Source organism: Neofelis nebulosa, chromosome 1 (genome assembly GCF_028018385.1).
Source record: "Neofelis nebulosa isolate mNeoNeb1 chromosome 1, mNeoNeb1.pri, whole genome shotgun sequence".
In the NCBI taxonomy this organism is placed as follows: Eukaryota; Metazoa; Chordata; class Mammalia; order Carnivora; family Felidae; genus Neofelis; species Neofelis nebulosa.
Window position 1 is genome coordinate 69,391,638 of NC_080782.1, and position 23,745 is coordinate 69,415,382.

The 23,745-nt window shown below is 37.5% G+C and overlaps 1 protein-coding gene across 2 annotated transcripts in view; it reads right to left on the reverse strand.

The window, feature by feature from the left end:
* Positions 1-2,742: 2,742 nt before the first annotated feature.
* Positions 2,743-23,745, reverse strand: part of SLC25A46 (solute carrier family 25 member 46) — a 28,642-nt gene continuing 7,639 nt past the window's right edge. For both annotated transcript variants that reach the window (XM_058725270.1, XM_058725260.1), the window contains exons 4-8: positions 23,467-23,544; positions 22,918-23,018; positions 16,612-16,668; positions 15,320-15,377; positions 2,743-5,117 (exon numbers count right to left, since the gene is read on the reverse strand). In XM_058725270.1, coding sequence (XP_058581253.1) covers positions 4,539-5,117; positions 15,320-15,377; positions 16,612-16,668; positions 22,918-23,018; positions 23,467-23,544 — 873 coding nt within the window. In that variant the 3' untranslated portion in view covers positions 2,743-4,538. The remainder of the gene's footprint in view (positions 5,118-15,319; positions 15,378-16,611; positions 16,669-22,917; positions 23,019-23,466; positions 23,545-23,745) is intronic.

A 23,745-nucleotide genomic window follows, 5' to 3' on the forward strand; every position in this document is an offset into this window, starting at 1 on the left:
TTCTGGCTTTAGTTAGTTGCTTTACTTTGTGGATTGGCTGTGTGTTAGAGTACCCCTTTAATTCTTAGGCCGTTTGCAACTCTGACTCATCCTTCCTTCCTGCTTGCACTGAGCTTATAGTTCATCTGAGGGTCTTCTCAGTTCTTTTCTGAGCATGCCTCCTGTCATGAGCATGTGCGTGGCTTTCTAAATTCCCTAGTATTCATGATGACTTTTGAAAACCCCAAGGCAACTTGCTCCCTGGCTTTCCTCCTTGGCTTTATAGACAGTCTTTTGTTATGTCTCAACTGTAATTCTTTGCCCTAAATGGCTAAGGTTTTTCTGATCACCTTAAAATGTTTTCAAGGGATTCCTACTATTTTTCTTGCCTGAGTGGAAGTCCAGTTAGGGAAAAAAGATGAGAACCTTGCATTAGTTTTTCAGGTAGCCCCTAGAGATGTCAGTATGCATAAACACAGTAACTTGCAAATAGCATCTCCTTTATTCCTTCCAGGATCAAGGACTATAGACTGTTCCACAGTGGCACAGGGGCTCCCACAGATACCCAGGGCAGTGGAGGCAAAGGCAAGCAAAAAACAGCACAAAATTCTCCTACCATTAAGTTGCCTTTTTTCTTGATTCTGCGTTTGGTTGCTATAAACTTGTTTTCTAGAGTTCTGACAAAGTTGGTTTTGAGTTTCTGGTTGTTTTTTTCCTAAGTTTCTATGGAGGGACACGTTTGAACTGCATACTTGCCATCTTGCTGTCATCACTCCCTTAAGTTACTTAACACTAGAGAGGTCACAACCTCTCTGTATCTATTTCTTCCCTCAGCAGAACTTCTCAGAAAATACCCGAGGGCTGTTGTAAGGATTAAATATGGGAATGTGGAAGACATTTACAGAATATAATGCATTTGAAACCTTATTTTAGAAAATATGTTACTTGTTTCGTGAGCCACATCACAGTTACATCAGAAAGACTTTTTAAGTGGTGGGGAAAAAAGTTCAACTTCATGTATTTTTCCTGATCTTCATTTCTACCTACAAAAATAAAACTTTTCCTTCACCAGAAGCCTCAGTAGTTCTCTAGCATCAGGAAGAGAAAAATACTGTTTTTATTTCAACATTTTATTGAACCTTTTCATATTACACAATTTACTGAAAACATTTAAAATACTAGACAAAAACAACTTAAACACACACACACACACACGCACACCTTGTCTAGCTGAGGTAATACTGTGTAAGATTCATTGTTAAATCACAAGTTTTTGTTACTCTGCTATACAACTTGGTATCATATTAGTGATACTCAATGACTTGAAAGACAGTATACATCCAGTTTATATTAGAGAGAGCAAGAGAAATGCGCAGCTACTTTAAAGAGAAAAGAAAGCAGATATGCCAAAATATCACTCAAATTCTATTGCAGTGTGGTTGCTACCAAGGGGATTTATTTGCTTACATGTTATTGAAAGTAATTAATTCAACCCTGAATATCTTTTCAAGAGCTGGCAAATAGTCTCTCATGTTCCAAAAGATCTAGTAAGCAAACTGAAGGCAAATACCCTCCACAATCTCAGTAGAAAAAAACAAATAGCAAAGCACTGTATTTTATTTTCTAAGCAGATGTATGAATACACAGAAATATTGAAGCATTCATGCCAAGTCAGTAAGGTGAATGCTTGGTTCAGTTGTAACAAAGCCAGTGCTGAAAAGACAGCTGTGAGTAGTCAGGCATGTTTGCAAAAGTGAGACTTCTCTCTCCAGTTTTGCTTCTGAAAATACTGGCTGAATTACCAAACCTCCCAAACCACAGCCATTTTGAAATCAGATTGTTTTTTACTATTTCATATTTATAACGTCTAGTGCTGGGAGTTTGGAAGCTTCAATAAATTTTATAAACCTAGGGATTATTTTTCAAGGGTGCATAAAATAGAGAAAGGTAGCTCAAGGGAAAGAAATTTACATGCAAATGTACTAAATCAATTCATAAATTCACATAACATACTCAGTATTTATCAGATTTTTCAGTTTTTAACTCAATCACTTTCACACTATTTGACTCTGATTAAGAAATCCTACAGAGTAAAGCAAGCATATCATATCTGAGCTCCATGGCCAAACCCTGGCTTATGTAAGAGGACCGCTGGGCCTCTGGAACATTTTAATAGGATCTTAGTCATAATACTATTAACCATACTGAATTTTAAAATATTCTGAGCTACTGTCATCTTAAAAAAGATGTAGCCAATGGATATTTGACTTTGGTACCTATATGCTAAAGAAAGAGAGCAAATTTTAAAAGGGAAAGAGTGTGCCTAATGTGTATTTCACATATTCCTTTCTAATTTCATTTAAGCATATTTGGACAGCATTTAAGTTCTTGAATTTTAAGAATTTTTATATTGCAACTAATTTGGAATGGCAGTAAGAACAATTAGTATTTTACTTGCCACATTCCAATCTTAATTTGCATTCTTTCTACAAAGAGAAGATCAACCTTACTTGTGTACACACAAGTTCAGTCTATCAGTCTTATGATTCTATGAGACAGTTTTATATAACTGAATCTTTATACTTCCATCAAATAATCTTGAAATATTTGATTTTTAACTAAAGGATCTCATGGATTTTCACTAGTTAATACTTGATTCCATTCAGATTCTGTTCTTGTAGAAATTTTCTGAAACTTGGTATTTTCTAAAGTTTACTCTTATTTGAAACATCTTGATTACAATAAAAATGATTGGAAGTTGGACAGTTTATAAACATCTAAACATTTATTTAGCAGTTCAAAGCATTGGAAACAATTTAGGTGTCATAGGTAGGGCAAAGTAAACCATAACCCAAAACATTAACTGCAAAGTACAACACGTGATCAGTGGTGTTTTATTTTCCCCTCTTGGTGGAATTTAAAAAGGGAAAACTTATGTGTTTTAGTTTAAAAAAAAAAAAAAAAACAACATACACACCTACCACATAAGATTGTAGAGAAAATTTCTACTTACATACTGTTTGGCACTTTGGGGATATCATTTTTTGGTTCTAAAACTATTAATCACAAAAAGTAACTATTTTGCTGACACTTAGCAAGTAAGTCTCAGTCTGTATACCTTCTAGATTGGACAACACCAGTGCAGTCACTGCGTTTGTGTGCTAAACAGTTTGTAGTAAAATTGACTGTGATCATTCATATGAGGAAATGAAACTTTAAAATGTTTGAGTTTGGGTGAGTCAAATGCTTATTATTTTATTATACAAGAACCTCACCCACCAACTTCAATTTAACAGGAAGAATTTTTTTTTTTTTTAACAAACTGATAACAACGTTTTTGCTTATTATTTTTTGAGATTTACTTCTTTTCCTCATTCATAAAAAGCAAGGACAAACTTCCTTTAAAGTTTTTATTTTTCCTTTGTTATTCATCCAAACAAGTTTAAATAAAAGGTGATAAGGATAAACTTGCTTTTCCCTTTATGTAGATCTGGTTTGGAGAATGAAACTACAAACAAAAACTAGAATAAAATAAAAACTGAAGCCATTATTTAATGATGACTATACAAAAGGCAAGAGGCACAAATTCCCATGTAAATTTTAATTGTCACTCCTCTAAGACAAATCATTCAGAAATATAAGGCAAGTAACATTTCTTTCAGTACACAATCCATAAATGTGCAAACAGTAATAGTTGTCATGATTATTTTCTATTCTATCTTAGGAGTGGTCTAAAACCAGACTGATGATTCACATGTCTAAGTAAGCAAATCAAACTTTATAAACATATGACGGATGTTTCAGTTGCTGGCATTGAAACGCTGGGTTTGGATATGGACAAGTAGGTTGTTTGCCTTACATCTTTTGGGTACCTTGTCTTTTAATGTTTTCTTCTGATATTCAAGCAGTAAGTATTCATTTTATGAAATAAGCTGATCTAAGAGTGGAAACTTTATAGAGATGAAGGAAATTCCGAGTTATATGTGTGCACATAAATGGCTTTATATAATAAATATTCAGCCATTAAAAAGTTGTACAGGGACAATGCAATTTAAAACTCTTCAAGTCCTGCTTACACACTGCCAAATCTAATCCTTCTCATCTTTACCACGGATGACACAGTTTATTTGTTTAAAGGTAAACCATCCTGATACTATACACTAGATTAAGGATGACATACCAATATCAATCTAGAAGGTGAAATAAATTTCTAATAAATATTGAAGTCAGATGGAATAAACTTAGCTCTGTGAAATATTTGCTGACAAATTTTTGCTTCTGCCCAGGGTCTTTTTAGTTTAGCATGAGTGCTACATTAGCTAGAATTCAATTCACGAGTGTTACTTTCATTGAGTTTTCAAATTTGGGATATTTTTCATCCAAAATATATACCTACACCTTTTAAAAAAAGAAGGGTCAATATAATCAGCATGGGCTTTTTTTTTAACCAGTTTCACTTTCTAATCCACTTTCCCCCAGTATTTCACTTTTATCCCACATAATTTCATAACAAAGTACCCAGATTATGTCTTTTAGACTAACCAGGAACTGAGTTAGTCTCACACACTATTTTGAAGAAGGGTAGAGTAAATAATTTTGGTAATCTGTAAAACAGCTGCATGCAGTGTGTACTGTATTATAACAGCACCAAACCCTTTATAAAAACCAAGCATTCCTTCCTCCTGCCTTATAGTATTGATACAGTCTCTCATACCCTCGTACTGTGTATTAATTGGAAGCACTTCATAGCCAAGGTCTGTATTGTCAATGATTGTGCGTGTTCCTTGAATGTGAAGGCGGTGCAAAACTGTTTCCAACGGGTAAAGTATAACATCAGAGCAAAGACTGGCAGCAAAGTTAGCAATAAGTTCTGGAAAATAAGCATCCAACATACTCTGCACCGGACTAGTGCTCTCAGCTAGATGGCTACTATACGTCTTTCTCTTTAGAATTAGCAGGACAAACTTCTGAATGGCTGAGCTGATGATGTAATGCAGAACCCCATGCAGCACAGTGGGGAAGATCAAGGAAAGAAGCGGAAGCAGTCGTTTGCTATGAGGCACCCCTAGGCCCATCACTCTTCCAATTCCTTCTTTAACACATTCCAAGATTCCAGTGTTATCTCGTATTATCTCACTCTGAAATAAAAATGATGAAATGAGTAAAAATTAATACTTGCTTATTTTGCCACAAGAAATGATTTGTTTTAGGTCCCTTCTTAAATCCTAATTTATTGACCACAGAGGGAAAACATCAATGGCTTGCAAACTTCAAGTGTTACCTAGGTATTAGATTCTTTTTTCAAATGAAATTCCATAACAGCAGTGAAGCTGGGAGCTATTCTTTTTGGGAAGGGAAAGGAGAGGAGATGTGGACAGGACATATGTGGTTCCTCCACCCTCAAGAACTCAAATGAGTTCTTAGGACTCATTTCGAAAAGCAACAGCTAGTGGACATCTAAAGAGTTTGTATGGTGCTTGGAGTTTTGCTTTTTTTTTTTTTTTTTTAATGTTTATTTATGTATTTTGAGAGAGAGACTATGAGGGGCAGAGAGAGAGGGAGAGAAAGAATCCCAAGCAGGCTCTGCGCAGTCAGGGTAGAGCTCAATGTGGGCCTTGAACCCATGAACTGTGAGATCATGATCTGAGCTGAAACCAAGAGTCAAACACTTAACAGACTGAGCCACCCAGGCACCCCTGGTACTCGGAATTCTTAAGTACAGATTTAAACCCTGCATCCACTACCTACTGCTTATATAACTTTGGGCAAGTTAGTTCTCCTAAGAATCAGTTGACCATTCTATAAAAATGGGATTAGTACTACCTAGCTTTTATGCACATGATTGCTGGACATATTAAAGGAAAAAAGGCCTGGCTTCCAGAGGCACTCAGTAAATGTTAGTCATTACCATCTATAACGTCTCTGCCTTTCTACAACTGATCTTAGGAAATATGATTCAACACAGATCTTTAATCAGCAAAAGGGTATAAGCACTGCAACTTGAGAACAATGGCGGGAGTGTACAGAATGACTTTAAGATGCAGCGGCTAGATCAGGGATTTTTTTTTTTTTTAATTTTTTTTTCAACGTTTTTTATTTATTTTTGGGACAGAGAGAGACAGAGCATGAACGGGGGAGGGGCAGAGAGAGAGGGAGACACAGAATCAGAAACAGCCTCCAGGCTCCGAGCCATCAGCCCAGAGCCTGACACGGGGCTCGAACTCACGGACCGCGAGATCATGACCTGGCTGAAGTCGGATGCTTAACCGACTGCGCCACCCAGGCGCCCCGATCAGGGACTTTTAATGAAGACAATAGATCACTACTAAGTTCATATTTAAGGGCTTCAGGAGAAGTTCTACAGGAGATCTATATATAAATGTATATTTTCTTTTTTTTTTTTTAATGGTGGTTTTTTGTTTTGTTTTGTTTTTTTTTAAATTTTTTTTTTTTTAACGTTTATTTATTTTTGAGAGAGAGAGAGACAGAGCATGAACAGGGGAGGGGCAGAGAGAGGGAGACACAGAATCCGAAACAGGCTCCAGGCTCCGAGCTGTCAGCACAGAGCCCGACGCGAGGCTCGAACTCACGGACCGTGAGATCATGACCCGAGCCGAAGTCGGCCGCCCAACCGACTGAGCCACCCAGGCGCCCCTAAATGTATATTTTCAAGGGAAAAAGTATTCTCAGAAATCTGAGCTGGGTCCCCAGAAGGGGAAAAAAAACACTGAACATGAACGGAGTAGGAAGAGAGAAGCTAATGTAGTAATCTGAGGATGTGGCATTCATTGAAAGGATAATGGTTGCCTCATAGTGGGAAGAAACAGACAAATCTCAGACACTTGCTAAAGTCAGAAAAAGACGTATGTCTGATTGGTTATAAAGGATGACAGAAACATAAAAATCAAGACTCCTTAAAATTACAACTAAAATTTTAAGTCTTCAGGGTAAAGACAACAAGAGTACCACTAGCAGAAAAGGAGAAGAGGCTCAAAAAGAAGCTAATTGTCAGGGTAATAAGATGAGACTGTTTACATGAGTTGAGTTTGAGATGGAGATGATTTAATTCAGCTAGAGATTAGAGTTAAAATGATTCATGAGAATAAATGAGTTCTACCAGATAGTGAATATAGGATAAAAAGCAGAGAATACAGGATAAAAAGGTTACACCTTGGAAGGCAGCAGGAGAGATGGCAAAGAGGTTATTGAAGGAAGAGGAAAACATTGAAGAGAGAAATACTCTAAGAAGATAGACTTTTAGAAAAACCAGACAAAAGGAGTCAAAAGGAGTTCCAGGTGGAACCCAGAGCAAGGGAAAGCAGGGGCTGGATATTGGGTAAAAAAACCAAACTAACTTACAGCGAGCTGGGCACTTTACATAGACAACTCATCTCATTGTTTTAACTGTTATTAAAATACTATTCCCATCTTATGGATAAGTGGAAAAGAGGAATTAGAAAAGCAAAGGCTGATCCAGTAAGGTTTTTATAGAGAGGAAATCCATACACACTGAAGACAAAAAATAAGCCAGAGGACCTAGTGTTGGAGACAGAAAATAGGCGGTATACAATTAACTGGATTTTGTGTATCAGTGAAGTTAAAACTATCTTTATCTTATAGTTTTAAGTGTAGGAAGTACATTAATACACTGCACAGCCAGGCCCCATTTGCTGCCCAGGCTCCTTTTCACTGTACACTCTGTCCTCACCGCTGGACCCCTGCCTCCCCATTATACCCCTACCTTCCACCCCCTGACACTGTCTTGCACCTGCTCAGTGGCCATCGTCTTAAGTTTCCTCAGGGCTATCAGCCTCCTCCTTCTGCCCACTGCCCCACCAACCTGCCTTCTGGCACCTGCTCTATGGCCAACCAAGAGAAGCTTTCACAGGGACACTGAGTGGGTTTGGCTCTTCTTCTGGTCCTATAATCGGTGCTGGGTTGATCCAGTGAACAAGACTGAGGTTGGAGGGGACCTTGGATGTCACCTTTCTCCCACATTCATTTCAACAGGTAACCTTCTGGGGAGAGTTAACATGGCAGAGAAGTAGGGGGACCTGGATTTTCCTTGTCCCTCAAAGACAGCTATATTGAGGTCTGGTCACTTGGAACACCCAGGAAATCAATCTGCGGAGTGGCAGAAGGATCTCCACAGTTGGAGGGAAACAGCTCGCAGGACCTATGTGTGTGTATGTGAATGCGGGAGATAAAGCAGCAGAGCTATGGAGGAGAAGGAACCCTTTCTGTGGAGAAACAAAAAAGAGAGAAAGAGAGAGGGGTTGTAAAAGTGTGGCATCAAGTTAGCACAAGAGGAAAACCTCTCTGGACTATGGACTGGGCAGAGAAAAGCACGGAGTGTCCCAGTTCTTTGTTTGCAAACAGGCTTTGGACCTGAAACTCCAAGGTTCAGGAAGTGCACAACTTTGTCTGGAGTGGAGCCATGGGGCATGATCCTAGAGAGGAGAGAGCTGGCCCTGGAGCGCATAGTGTGGTGTGGCAATTTCGGGGTTCACTGGGAGAGAACAGTCCACTTCCTGGAATACTTTCGGAAAAGGGCTTATTGCCTCCCCAAGGACAAAAGACCCCGCAGGAGTCAGCCAAAGGCCTTTCATCAGCTGGGTGGAGAGGCTCTACTCCAGAGGATGGGAGTGGACTCACATGGTGACAGGTCCTTCAAGACATCAGGTTTTGAATCCCATCCGAGTGCCAAAGGAAAGGCTCAGGATGACTGAGGTGCAGGGTAAGCTGACGGTCCTCGCTATTCTTTAAGGGCTGCCTGAACTGCAGGGGTTGAGATCCCCAGTCCAAGAACGAGAGATCGGGGTGATGCCATCTTTCCTCCAATACCAAAATGCTGGGGCTTCAGAGAGCAACCCAAATTCTGCCCCTCCACGTCTGGCAACTGCTTATTTACTGGGGCAAGACTGACTGACCCAATGCAGCCGGCCTCTTCTCCAGACCAGCATAGCCACCAGCCCCAGGAACTAACAGACTTTTTTTTTTTTTTCCTCTCTTTCTTTCCTTCTGCTTCTTTTTTTCTTTGGAATCAGGGTCACAGTTTCTGATTAGTTTTTTGTCATTTCTTATTATATATATTTTTTGATCAGGCTTTTTAAAAAAATTTATTCTTGTTCTGTTCTCCTTTCTTCTGCTTATTTTTCTTCATTTTTTTTCTCCCTCTTTCTTTGGAATCAGGATTATGGTTTTTTGATTCTCTGTTTGGCTTCCTTTTCTCCCCTTTCCTTTTTCTCTTTTTATGGGATCAGGCTCCCCCACACTTTTTTTCCCCCCATGCTACCTCAACAAACAAATCACTGCACACCTAAAGGTCCAAACACTCCACCACTGCCAGCAAGGTGGAGCTCCGTAGAGGACTGACAAGTGGGATAGAGCAGCCAAAATGCAACAGCAGAGTGCATGCAACATATACCAGACACACTTCCTGGAGTGCCAGGCCCTGGACTGTGTGCAATTCCTTTTTCATGTAGCAGTACTCTTAGGTGCAGGACACATAACAAGCTTGTAAGACACACAAAAGACAGAAACTAAGCCAAAATGGCAAGACCGATGAATTCTCCCCAAAAGAAAGATCAAGAAGAAATCAAGCCAGATACTTGCTCAAAACAGAAACAAAATATTTGAACAATAATTTAGAACAAAAGTCATATGACTAATAGATGGGCTTCGAAAAAAGCAGAGAAGACACCAGAGAAACCTTTGCTGCAGACCAAAAACCTAAGAAATAGTCATGAATTAGAAAATGCTATAATTGAGAAGCAAAAAAACTAGATACGGTGACAGCGAGAAATGAAGAAGCAGAGGAGAGGATAGGTGAAATAGAAGATAAAATTATAGAAAATAGTGAAGCTGAAAAAAAGAGGGAAAGGAAATTATTAGATCATGAGGGGAGAATTAGAGAACTAAGTGATTCCATGAAGCCAAACAATATCCATATCATAGGAGTCCCAGAAGTAGAGCAAGAAAAAGGGGCAGAAGATTTATCTGAACAAATAACTGAGAACTTCCCTAATCTGGGGAAGGAAACAGACATCCAAGTCCAAGAAGCATAGAGAACTCCCTTCAAACACAACAAAAACAGGTCAACCCCATGACATATCAGTGAAACTTTCCAAATATAAAGAGCGAGAATTCTGAAAGCAGCTAGGAACAAAAGGTGCTTTACCTACCAGGATAGACACATAAGGGTCCAGTAGCAGACCTGTCCACTGAAACTTGGCAGGCCAGAAGGGACTGGCAGAAAATATTCAATGTGCTGAATAGGAGAAATAGGCAGCCAAGAATCCTTTATCCAGCAAGGCTGTCATTCAGAATAGAAGGAGAGACAGACTTTCCCAAACAAAAACTAAAGGAGTTCATGACCACTAAACCAGCCCTGCAAGAAATTCTAAGGAGGACTCTGTGAGTGGAAAGCAGCAAAGACTACAAAGGACCAGAGAACATCCCCATCAACATGAAATCCACAGATAACACAATGGCACTAAATTTGCATCTTTCAATAATCACTCTGAGTGTAAATGGACTAACTGCTCCAATCAAAGATAAAGGATATCAGAATGGATTAAAAAAACAAGATCCATTTATGTGCTGCCTACAAAAGACTCATTTCAGACTTGAGTAAACCTGCAGACTGAAAGTGAAGAGATGGAAAACCATCTATCATGCTAATGTAGAACAAAAGAAAGCCAAAGTAGCCATACTTCTATCAGACGCTCTATTTTAATCTTTAAAAAAATGTTTATTTATTTATTTTTGAGAGAGAGAGAGAGAGAGAGAGAAAGAGGATGAATGAATGAATGAATGAATGTGAGGGAGGAGCAGAAATAGAGGGAGACACAGAATCCAAATTAGGCTCCAGGCTCTGAGCTGTCAGCATAGAGCCCGACGTGGGGCTCGAGCTCACAGACTGCAAGATCATGACCTGAGCTGAAGTCAGATCCTTAACCAACAGAGCCACCCAGGCACCCCAGACAAACTCGATTTTAAAACAAAGGCTGTAACAAGAGATAAAGAAGGGCATTATATTACAATTAAGAGGTCTAATCATTGAGAAGAGCTAACAATTGTAAATATTTATGCCCCCAACTTGCTTGCACCCAAATACATAAAACAATCACAAACATAAGCAAACTTATTGATAATAATACCATAATTATAGGAGAATTTAGTACTCTACTTACAACAATGGACAGATTATCTAAGCAGAAAATCAATAAAGAAACAATGGCTACAAATGACACACTGGACCAGATGGACTTAAGAGATATATTCAGAACATTTCATCCTAAAGCAGCAGAATACACATTCTTCTCAAGTGCACATGGAACATTCTCCAGAATAGATCACTTACTGGGTCACAAATCAGCCCTCAACAAGTACAAAAAAGATTTAGATCATACCATGCATGTTTTCAGATCACAAAACTATGAAACCTAATCACAAGAAAAAATGTGGAAAGGCCTCAAATACATAGAGTTAAAGAACATCCTACTAAAGAATGAATGGATTAATCAGGAAATTACAGAAGGAATTAAAATATACATGGAAGTCAATGAAAATAAAAACGGACAGTCCAAACCCTTTGGGATACAGCAAAGGCAGTGCTAAAAGAAAAATACATTGCAATTCAGGCCTATCTCAAGAAGTAAGAAGGGTCCCAAATACACAACACCTAAAGGAGCTAGAAAAGAAGCAGCAAATAAAGCCTAAAGCCAGCAGAAGAAGGGAAATAACACAGATAAAAGGACCCAAATAGATAAAATCACAAATGAAAGAGGAGAGATCACAATCAACACCACAGAAATACAATTATAAGAGAATACTATTTAAAATTATATGCCAATAAACAGGACAATCTGGAAGAAATGGACAAATTCCTAGACACTCACACACTACCAAAACTCAAACAGGAGGAAACAGAAAATTTGAACAGGCCCAAAACCAGCAAAGAAATTGAAGCGGTTATCAAAAATCTCCCCCAAAACAAAAGTCCTGGGCCTCATGGCTTCCCAGGGAATTCGACCAGATATTTAAAGAAGACCTAATACCTATTTTCCTCAACTGTTCTAAAAAACAGAAAGGGAAGGAAAACTTCCAAACTCATTCTATGAAGCCACCATCACCTTGATTCCAAAACCAGACAAAGACCCACTAAAAAGGAGACTTATAAGCTACTATCACTGATGAAACTGGATGCCTAAATTCTCAACAAGATACCAGAAAATCAAATTCAACAGTACATGAAAAGAATTATTCACCATGATCAAGTGGGATTTATTCTTGGGCTTCAGGGCTGGTTCAATATTTGCAAATCAATCAACGTGATACATCACATTAATAAAAGAAAGAATAAGAACCACACAATCCTTTCAATAGATGCAGAAAAAGCATTTGACAAAATACAGCATCGTTTCTTGATAAAGAGCAAGTATACAAGTAAGTAGAGATAGAAGGAACATACCTTAAAATCATAAAAGCCATATATGAAAGACCCACAGCTAATATCATCCTTAATGGGGAAAACCTGAGAGCTTTCCCCCTAAGGTCAGGAACATGACAAGGATGTCCACTGTCATCACTGTTGTTCAACATAGTACTGTAAGTCCTAGCCTCAGCAATCAAACAACAAAAAGAAATAAAAAGCATCCAAATTGGCCAGGAGGAAGTCAAACTTTCACTCTTTGCAGATGGCAGGATGCTCGCTTGACTGGGAAAACCCAAAGATTCCAACAAAAAACTACTAGAGCAGTAAAGTCACAGGATATAAAACCAATGTACAGAAATCGGTTGCATTTCTATACACCAAAAATGCAGTAGCAGAAAGAGATATCAAGGAATCAGTCCCATTTACAATTGCACCAAAAACCGTAAGATACCTACGAATAAGCCTAACTAAAGAGGTAAAAGTTCTAGATGCTAAAAACTATAGAAAGCTTATAAAAGAAATTGAAAAAGACACAAAGAAATGGAAAAATAATCCATGCTCATGGAAGGACAAATATTGTTAAATTGTCAATACTACCCAAAGCAATATACACATTCAATGCAACCTCTATCAAAATAACACCAGCATTCTTCACAGAGCTTGAACAAATGATCCTAAAATTTGTATGGAACCAGAAAAGACCCTGAATAGCCAAAGCAATCCTGAAAAAGAAAACCAAAGCTGGAGGTATCACAATTCCAGACTTCAAGCTGTATTACAAAGCTGTAATCATCAAGACAAGTATTGGCATAAAAACAGACATATAGACCAAAGGAATAGAACAGAGAACCCAGAAATGGACCCACAAACATATGGCCAACTAATCTTCAACAAAGCAGGAAAGAATATCCAATGGAAAAAAAGACAGTCTCTTTAGCAAATGGTGCTGGGAGAACTGGACAGCGACATGAAGAATGAAATGGGACTACTTTCGTACACAGTACACAAAAATAAATTCAAAATGGATGAAAGACCTAAATGCAAGACAGGAAACCATCAAAATCATAGAGGAGAAAAGAGGCAGCAACCTCTTTGACCTCGGCCACAGTAACCTCTTATTTGCCATGTCTCTGGAGGCAAGGGAAATGAAAGCAAAAATGAACTAGTAGGACCTCATCAAGATAAAAAGCTTCTGCACAGCAAAGGACAATCAACAAAACTAAAAGGCAACTGACAGAATGGGAGAAGATATTTGCAAATGACATATCAGATAAAGGGTTAGTATCCAAAATCTATAAAGAACTTACCAAGCTTAACACCCAAAATACAAATAATCCATTGAAGAAATAGGCAGAGGACATGAATAGACTCTTCAAGAAGATATTCAGATGGCTAACAGACACATGGAAAGATGCTCAACATCACTCATCATCAGGGAAATACAAATCAAAACCACAATAACACTTCACACTTGTCAGAATGGCTAAAATGAACAACTTCAGGAAACAAAATATGTTGACAAGGATTCAGAGAAAAGGGAACCCTTTTGTACTGTTGGTGGGAATACAAACTGGTGCAGCCACACTGGAAAACAGTATGGAGGTTCCTCAAAGAATTAAAAATAGAACAATCCTATGACCCAGCAATTGCACTAATAGGAATTTATCCAAATGATACAAAAATGCTGATTCAAAGGGGCACATGCACCATAATGTTTATAGCAGCACTATCCAGGGCCAAATTATGGAAAGAGCCCAAATGTCCATCAACTAATGAATGGATAAAGAAGATATGGTGTATATACTCATTGGCATATTACTTGGTGATCAAAAAGAATGATATCTTGCCATTTGCAACAATGTGGATGGAACTACACTATATTATGCTGAAGGAAATAAGTCAGTCAGAGAAAGATAAATGTATGCGTTCACTCAAATGTGGAATTTAAGAAACCAAACAGATGAACATGAGGAAGGGAAGGAAAATAAGATTAACATACAGAGGGAGGCAAACCATAAGAGACTCTTAAATACAGAGAACAAACTGGGGGTTGTTAGATGAGAGGTGGGTTGGGGGATGGGTTAGATGGGTGATGGGCATTGAGAAGGGCATCTGTTGGGACGAGCACTGGGTGTCATGTAAGAGATGAATCACTGGTTCTACTCCTGAAGCCAAGATGACACTGTATGTTAACTAAGTTGAATTTAAAATAAATAAATAAATAAATAAATAAATAAATAAATAAATAAATAAATAAATAAATAAAAATAAAAAAGAGGTACATTAATACAATGTGTTTGAAGCACCACCATGTGGTTAGAAATGGTAAAACGCTGTAAAATGCTGACAGGAGACTGCTTTAGCTCCGTAGTACTTAACATGCCATGGCATCAAATGTTCCTTAAAAGGCATATTTAAAAAGAATACTGTTAGTAGACTACAAATGGGACTACCTGATCACTGTTAGGATGATTCTCCAGCATGTTTTATGCTCAGGTAATTAGCAATTTACTGTCCGGTGACAAGCCATAAGCATTTGAGTTGTACATTAAGTGTCTTAAAAGGTTGAAAAAACAAAACAGAACAACCCCTATAGGTTCTTTGTATTCAGAGTAAGTCATAGGCTGGGGTCTGAGACAGTTGAATGAAGAGTACAGCTGCCTAATGAAAGGATAAAAAATTAAAACTACAAGTGTGAAGTAAGTGTGCAAAGGAAAGATCCACACCAACAGTGTGCCTAGAATATAATCTCTGAGATATGTGTGCTATCTGTGAGATACAAATTTTAAAAGGATACTGTCTTAAATTTGTCTGGTATACAATCAGAATCTGATATAAATAATATATTGAGTATTCCAAAAAATGTTTTTAACTAAAAAATGACAACGAAGAGTAGCTCACCTGTACTGTTTCAATCAGACTTGCTGAGTAAAAAGGCATTGCCACCATGTAAGTGAGGCTGTAGAAATTAAAACAAATTTATCAGTACACTGAAACCACATGCTTCCACTACATGTTTAGTATCGACTGTAATATATCAACGTAATTTATATTCAAGCCTGAATATATTTAAGGGTTTCAACAATTAATATCTATAGCCTGTTAGTATCTACTTCAACTATTAATATCTATAGATACTTCAGAGACCTGTAACATAAGATGCCTTATTCAACAGCTGGCAATGAAAATTTAAGTATTAAATTTTACACAGGGAAAGGCTGCAAGGAAAACAGATTTTATTTTAAACCAGTAAAACGTATGCTTAGTTATGATTCACTGTCCAACCTGCACATAGCTAATGTAGCCTATAAATCTGATACTTAGAAGTTAGGATGAGGGATCCATTCCATTGTCTGCCTTTTTAGTGACATTTGAACAAGTAAACTGTTCTGCTATTATCCTATATATTATCATTATCCATTCCCAGATTTCCCACCCAGCAGAGCTAAGCCAGTCTTCAATGGTGAGTCAAGTCCCCTTTTATTATTAAAAAACAATATTGTACAGCTTTGCAAAGTTGTTTCTTATCACCACTATTTAGACATAGTAATATTACAACTTTGCAAGCCTGCAAAATATAGTTATTTAAAATAATATCAAGGTGGGACTTACCTAACCCTATGGGGCCAGGTCCTGGCAAGTAGTAGTTTTCAAGGTGAATGGAACATCCTAAGTAATAATGTGCTGGAATGTCCCACAGAGGGAGCCAGCAAGCTGGGGGATTTCCAATTCACAATCTTCAAAAAAAATTAAAAAGTGAAGAGTAAAATTCTAATCTACAAAAATGGTCAGTGTTGTAAAATCACTAAGTGACTTTAGGACTACATTTTAATAACGCTATGGTTTGAATTTGCTCATCACTTTACAGATAAATTTTTGTCTCTGCTTAATAATTAAATGATAATTTTTCTGGCAATTTGGGTTAAACAAACTGAAGACCTTTGCTAACTTCCTAAGAACACAGATAAAAATTAGGTTGTGATTTCAGCCTTTCAAATTAGAAAGATTTATTTTAAAGATAATATATGTATTTCAGGATTTTATTCTTCGTTCATTCCTGTTATTTGCCTTTTGAAGTTCTAGTCCCACAAATATCTTATTGCTCTTTCTTCACCATACTAAGATTTTTTTCAGTTCTAACACTATAAAAATTAATGGAAATTTTCAATATTAGTGCCACTTTTGATACTTACGATTTCAGTAGAAGGTGTTCTCCTATTTGTTTAGGATTCCATTTATGTGAAATCTCTCTAAAAAATAAATTTGAATAAAACAAAAGCCATGTTATTTGAAACACCGTGAATCAGCCTCATTTTCAAAAAGGTAATCGATTTTAATTAAAAAAAATCTGTAGGAGAAATATATTCTAATGTAAACATTTTCCTTTCTGGCACACACTTAAACAATTATGTTGGTTTAAAAAGAAAAAAAAATCCCAGCTGTTTTTCTATGTGCTGCAGGAAGGGGCTGACAGAGGAGGAAGAGCTATAACTGATTATAAAAAAATAATATGAAAACTTAAAGAAGGAGATATAAAAATGACAGGCTGAGGAAGAAAGAATTGTTGGGGAGAGGAGGAGACAATGAATAGGCTAAAGGAAGAAAAAGCTTTAAAAAATAACTAAGAGGGGCGCCTGGGTGGCGCAGTCGGTTAAGCGTCCGACTTCAGCCAGGTCACGATCTCGCGGTCCGTGAGTTCGAGCCCCGCGTCAGGCTCTGGGCTGATGGCTCGGAGCCTGGAGCCTGTTTCCGATTCTGTGTCTCCCTCTCTCTCTGCCCCTCCCCCGTTCATGCTCTGTCTCTCTCTGTCCCAAAAATAAATTAAAAACATTAAAAAAAAAAAAATTAAAAAAAAAAAAAAAAAAAAAAAAAAAAAAAAATAACTAAGAATGAGAATTTAAAAACAAAATAAAATCAAGTAACTGTAATGCAGAATGAATGACACAACCTTTGCGTAGCACTGAATTTCCAAAGTGTCTTGCCTTACTCTGATGACATTAATTGTGTGACCTACTGTATGCCAGGCACTGTGCAAAGTGCTTTGCGTGAATTATTTCTGACTCTCACAATAACCCTGTTATCCCCATTTCATCGATGAGGAAATAGGCTCGGAGAGGATTCATAACTCACCCAAAGCCATACAACTACTTAGTGGTGGAACTGGGTTCTAAACCCAGGTCTCTGGGACTTGAAGTCTGCACACTCTGCCAGCACTGCCTCTCATCTCATTTGATACAAGAAGGCATCCTGTGACGTAGGCAGAACAGTGGTGGTCCGATTTGTTTTACTTATGAGACAAATGAAGGTAAGAAGACCCACGGGGACATGATCAGGAGACAGGCAAAACACCAGGTCTGGAAGTAAGGTTGAGGACTGTGTGCTTCCTGCTATTTAGGTTACCCGTGGAAACCAGAAAAGGAAAAAGAAAAAGACGAGAGGTGAGCTACAAAAACAAAAAAGGAGAAAGCTGTTTCAAGAGAAAAGTCAAAAAGGAGAAAAGAATATGGAATGAGAGCAAAAGGGAAAGTCAGTGAGGAGGCAGAATAAAATGAGAAGGCAGAGAGTGGGACAGGAGACGGGAGAAGGGGGCGAAGCAAGAGAACAAGAAGAGGTTTGCCATGTCAAAATAAAGCATGAAACAAGGAGAACTGCTGTCCGCAGTTCATCTTTTTTATATTTTTCATCTAAATCATTGGTGGTCATTTCAGCTATATTTTTCTGTGGTTGTTCAGGCCTAATATAATAGTCTTAGTATTAATTTAATCATAATGTGACCCATTCCCCTGAGGGAATGGGCACCCACTGTACCACGGCCATGGCAGGAAGCCGAGAAAACATTTTCTATTTGAAAGGAGTGAATATAAGGAGGTAGGAAATAAATATATTTTATATTTAAAAGATGTAGAAAATAATCACTAATAAGTCCTCTAAAAACAAAGTCCATACAATTATAACATAGGTGGTATGTGGACTTTTTAAGAAAATGAAAGATTTGCAGAAAAACTTTTAGAAAACAGCCCAACCACCTCTGATTAAGAAGACCTTAGAGAGGTTTCTGGGTCACATTCTGATTAAATTAATACTAAGACTATTATATTAGGTCTGAACAGCCGCAGAAAAATATAGCTGAGATGACGACCAGTGATTTAGATGAAAAATATAAAAAAGATGAAGCTTCCCAATTTTTGACAGAGACTTTCTGAATGTAAAACAATATATGCTACATGGTTTGTAAATCATCAAGGCACTGCTATTACTCTTATCATGGCCTCAGAAAGTATCAAAGGGGATTATAACATTGATTTTAAGGATGAAATCATCATTAACATTATAGACAGATGGGTCTGTGATCTGTATTTCTGTAAGGACTGGGCTACTTCACCTTTGAATACAATACTAATCACTATTGCCAATTCTTAACATCAATAAGACTAGTAAAAATGGGGAAAATGAAATTTAGAATCAAGTATGTATCTGCGGGTAAAACTTATTGCCACAGCTCTAGAAATCTAGGGGCGCCTGGGTGGTGCAGTCGGTTAAGCGTCCGGCTTCAGCCAGGTCACGATCTCGCGGTCCGTGAGTTCAAGCCCCGCGTCAGGCTCTGGGCTGATGGCTCGGAGCCTGGAGCCTGTTTCCGATTCTGTGTCTCCCTCTCTCTCTGCCCCTCCCCCGTTCATGCTCTGTCTCTCTCTGTCCCAAAAATAAATTAAAGAACGTTGAAAAAAAAAAAAAAAAGAAATCTAAATTAGCACATTTAAATGCTTCAGGAAAGACAGTAGTATAAAAATCTACTTGTGATTACACTTCTTTCTATTTCATTACCAGAAATACCAGAAGATGAGTAAATATATTTAACTATTTTCACAAGCAAAACCTCCCCTTGAAAAAGAGCAACAAAATTAAGAGAAATGACTTGCTTTTTCTTAAAATAGTTCTCCATCTGACAGATTGATATACATGTTCGCATGCATAATCAATACACAAAAGCAATAGAATTTTAAATAACTCTATTTTTAAATAGCCTTTACTTACCATTATCTCTTATTTTCATATGTTCAGATAGCTGACCTCCTAAAAAAAAATCTTCCCTCAACCAAACCCATCTTTCAGCTACTTCTCTTCACCTTTCCTCTGCACAGCCTACTTTCTAAACTTGCTATTTCCACATCCTAAGCTCCCCATTCACCCCTGAACCCACTCCAAATTGGCTTCTACTCCATTATTTTACAAAAACAGCTCTTGTCAAGGTCCCCATTACCTCCATGCCACTAAATCCAATGGACATTTTTAAGTCTGAGGGTTGCTGGAGGGGAAGTGGGCAGGAGGATAGGTATTAAGGATTGTGATGAACACTGGATGTAGTATATACCTAATTTGCCCTTTCAATGGCCATCAGCCCCCAGGTTCTTCCCTTCTTCTTGAAGCCCACTGTCCCTGTATTCCACTATCCCACCACAATCTTCTGGATTTTTCTCCTCCCTTCTAATCTCTACTTTTGACTCCTTTGCTGAAGTATTTTCTTAGTCCAGCCACCTATTCTAGAGTTCCTAAAGGATCAGGCCCTCTTCTTATTTTATATATTATGCTCCTTCCTAAGGCAATGTCATCCAAGATGATGGCTTCAAAAACCTCCCAAATCTATTACCTTCAGTTTAAATTTCTCTATATCAACCATGTGTATCATCTGTCTCCTGATAACTCTCCCTGGATATGGCAAAGCATCTAAAAATGAACTTGTCCAATATCAAGCTTATGATCTTTCTTTCCTACTCTTAGACTCTACTGTGTTCCCCAACTAGAAACTGTTAATCAAAGGGAAATCTCCTAATTGGTGAAAGATTTCATTGTGTTTAAAACAGAGTATGTTCAAAGTTAGTGAATTCAGAGGAATGGTTAAAAGAAACAGATAGCATAAGCAGAAACTGCTAGGTATTTATATTGGTAAAACTACAAATAATGAGTCAAATGAAATTGGAGATCAACCAAATGGGTTTTGTGAAAGACTGAACTACACAGGTAGTCTTGGTTACAGGTGGTCCTTACATTAATATAAGAAATCCTACAGGAAAGCAAAGGGTATTTCAGGGTAGAGTAACACATAATCTCACTCACTCCACCTCAGAGAAGATCTATGGGAGGACAAGGGAGGGATCTGGGCACTAGATAAAGAAAGAGATCACAGATGATGATCCTGAGTTATATACACTTTTTTTTTTTAAGAAGTAATACTGCAAAACTCTAAGCTTGATGACTTAATGGACACTACAGATTTGTTCTTTTTCTCTCAGATGTGAGTATAAAAATGTAAATATTGGTGAATCCATACTGTCTCACTTGTTCTATCTACTGATCACTGTGCAGTTAAGGCACTTCAGTCTAGGAGAGCCCCAAAGCTCATTCCTCTCGTGTGAATCAAATCTGTGAATCACTTTGGGTTACTGCTTTGCTTCCCTGTCTGCTATGACTAAGCTTTCCCCCAAGAAAGGTCAACCCTGCTCCAAAAAAGTTAGAATTAAATAAAAAAATATGCTGTACTTCCGAGAATGGCTTTATTTGACATCTAGTTACATAAGCCAAAATCCTAGGAGTCATTGAGGATAGCTCCTCCTCTATCACCTACCATCCCTAGTCTATCACCAAGTTCCATAAGTTTTACCTAAATATATTGCAAAAGTATCCACTTAGATCTATCTCAAAAGATGACACCCAATGGTCTGAGCTACCATTATTTGTCACCTAGATTAAAGTTATAGCATGTGAATATGTATCCTTTTACCTAGTTTGGTCCTCCTATAATATTTTCATCTCCATTTGCAATGATCCTTTAAAAACATAAATCCGATAATGTCACTGACCTCTCTTCATGTCTTTAGGTCATGTCATTGACCTAAAACGCTTCAATATTCTTAAAGTGGCCTAAACGTCATACACTTGGGTCTCACCTCCCTCTTCAGCATTCTGTCACACTGCTCTCTCTTTTGCTCTGTGAGCTTCAGCCATTTGAGCTTTCTCTCAATTACCCGAATTCTCCATGTTCTCCTTGTGACAGTGTCTTCACACAAATGGGCCTCAGCCTCCTAATCACCATTCAGATGTCAGCTTATGTGTTATTTTATTAGGGACACTGTTCCTAAACCTTTAACATTTTCACAGATCCTTTTCTTTTCCTTCAGGGAACAAATCTCAATTTGTAGTTATTTATTCATTAATGGGATTATTTTACTTAATGTAAATTAAGTAAGATTATTTTACTTAATTTTACTTAATGTCCCTTATATTACTAGATTCTAAGCTTCATGGTCTCAGGTACCTTTTGTTTTTTCCCCTCACTGTATACCAGATTTCCAGCATAGGACCTAGCACATAGTAAGTAGTCAGGAAATATTAGCTACATAAATAAATTAACAATTGGGATTTATCAGAAAAATTATCCAGGGGCTCGTAGGTAGCTTAGTCAGTTAAGCATATGATTCTTGGTTTCGGCTCTGGTTATGATCTTACGGTTCCATGAGTTCGAGCCCCACATCAGACTCTGCGCTGACAGTGAGAGGCTGCTTGGAATTCTCTCTCTCTCCCCCTCTCTCTACTCCTCTCCCACTCGTGCTGTCTCTCTCTCAAAATAAATAAATTAAAAACCCCCCCAAAAAACCTGTATATCCAGCTCATCCCTTTCTGTTCTTTTCCACACTTCAGACTTGTCAGTCTGGCCTAGATTACTGTAACAGTTCTTCACAAGTCTCTGGCTACACCAGTCACAACCCCCCCCCGCCTTTTTTTTTTTTAACACTGTCACTTGAGTAAATCCTTGACCAAAGAACCCATAAACTGAAACAAACACCTTAGATTCCCAACTCCATAGAGAATAAAGCCACAGTCCCTTACAAACGCACAACCACACTTCAATCGAGCATCTCAGCCTCTCTTCCTGTTATTCCACCCCATAAATGTCCAATATTTTAAGCACAAGACACTTATTACCCAGACCTTCCGACATCCATTAAATTGGGTTTGCTGTCACCTCTACTTGGAATGTTCTCCCTCTCTGACAAATCAATTCCTACTCATAATTCAACATACAGCTCAGATTTCAGTTCTTTTTTTGAAATCCTTGCCAATAACTTAATGCAAAGTGTCCCTTGGGCACTAGAAGGAGTTTGTTTAATCACAGTACTAATCATGATGTACTATAATTTGCTTACATGTGTCTCTTTTATCCAAGTGGCTACTTCAACAGTAAGAACTGCTCATATACTCATATTTGTTCCTCGGTAGAGAGTTGCTGAAACAGCAGTAGGAGCTGAATGACCAATCTCAATAGATACTAGACCAGGAAGCATTTTCTTTATCATATACTCATTCAATAAGATAGAACTAATTTTAGTCTGTTTCTTTTCTTAGCTACTTCAGACAACTTTTCAAAGTCAAGGTATTTTTACAAACTATCATATTTTGTCAAAATTTAATATGAAACTAATATTGAAAAGATGCCAAAAAGGTACCTTGGTAAAGGTGTGAATTCACTGATTATTCCCTCTGCTCCAAGCGTGACTCCCTGGACGATAAACGTGCTGCCCATTCCTTTCCAAAGGGCCCTTGGTCCCTAAAATGAACAAAATTTATTGTTATTTCTGTTAGTGCCTGAATAAGAGACAGAGAGGTCTTAATAAAATTTGTCATTGAATGTTTAATATATGCCAATAAAGCATTATTCTAAGACATTTTAGTAAAGAACTACAACTACATTAACTCCTATCATTTTAACATTTGTCCAGTGGCCTACATTTAGGCAAATCTGAACACTCCAATTAACTAAATCCCTAATATTGATTAAATATCTCTAATTTTTAATTAATTTTGGCAAAGATGTGAATTTATTGATTGTTCAGTGACATTAAAAGATAGAATTACTATGTTACATTAAATTTTAGTACAAGAGTTAAAATATTTTTATTAACTAAATTAAAAGAAATTATTCTTGCTTTATTACAAAGGCCAAATGGTACTTACATTATAAATAACTTTAATAGAACCTACAGACTAATTCTTACCTGAGTTTTGTTGAAGCTGTACATAATATTGATGACTGTAAATGGAGTGAGATGGTAATGCCGAGCATGATAATTAACCTATAAAAAAGATATTTAGTAATTATTTTTTGTTATTGTTATTGTTTTAAGAAATAACCAAGCCATGAAAGATACACAATGGAGTCACAGTATAAACAAAAGTTCAATTCTAAAGTCATCAGTAATTACACATAAACAAAATTACTACTCTTAAAAGTACATGAAATAACTTATTACAACTACAGTACATATGGTTATATA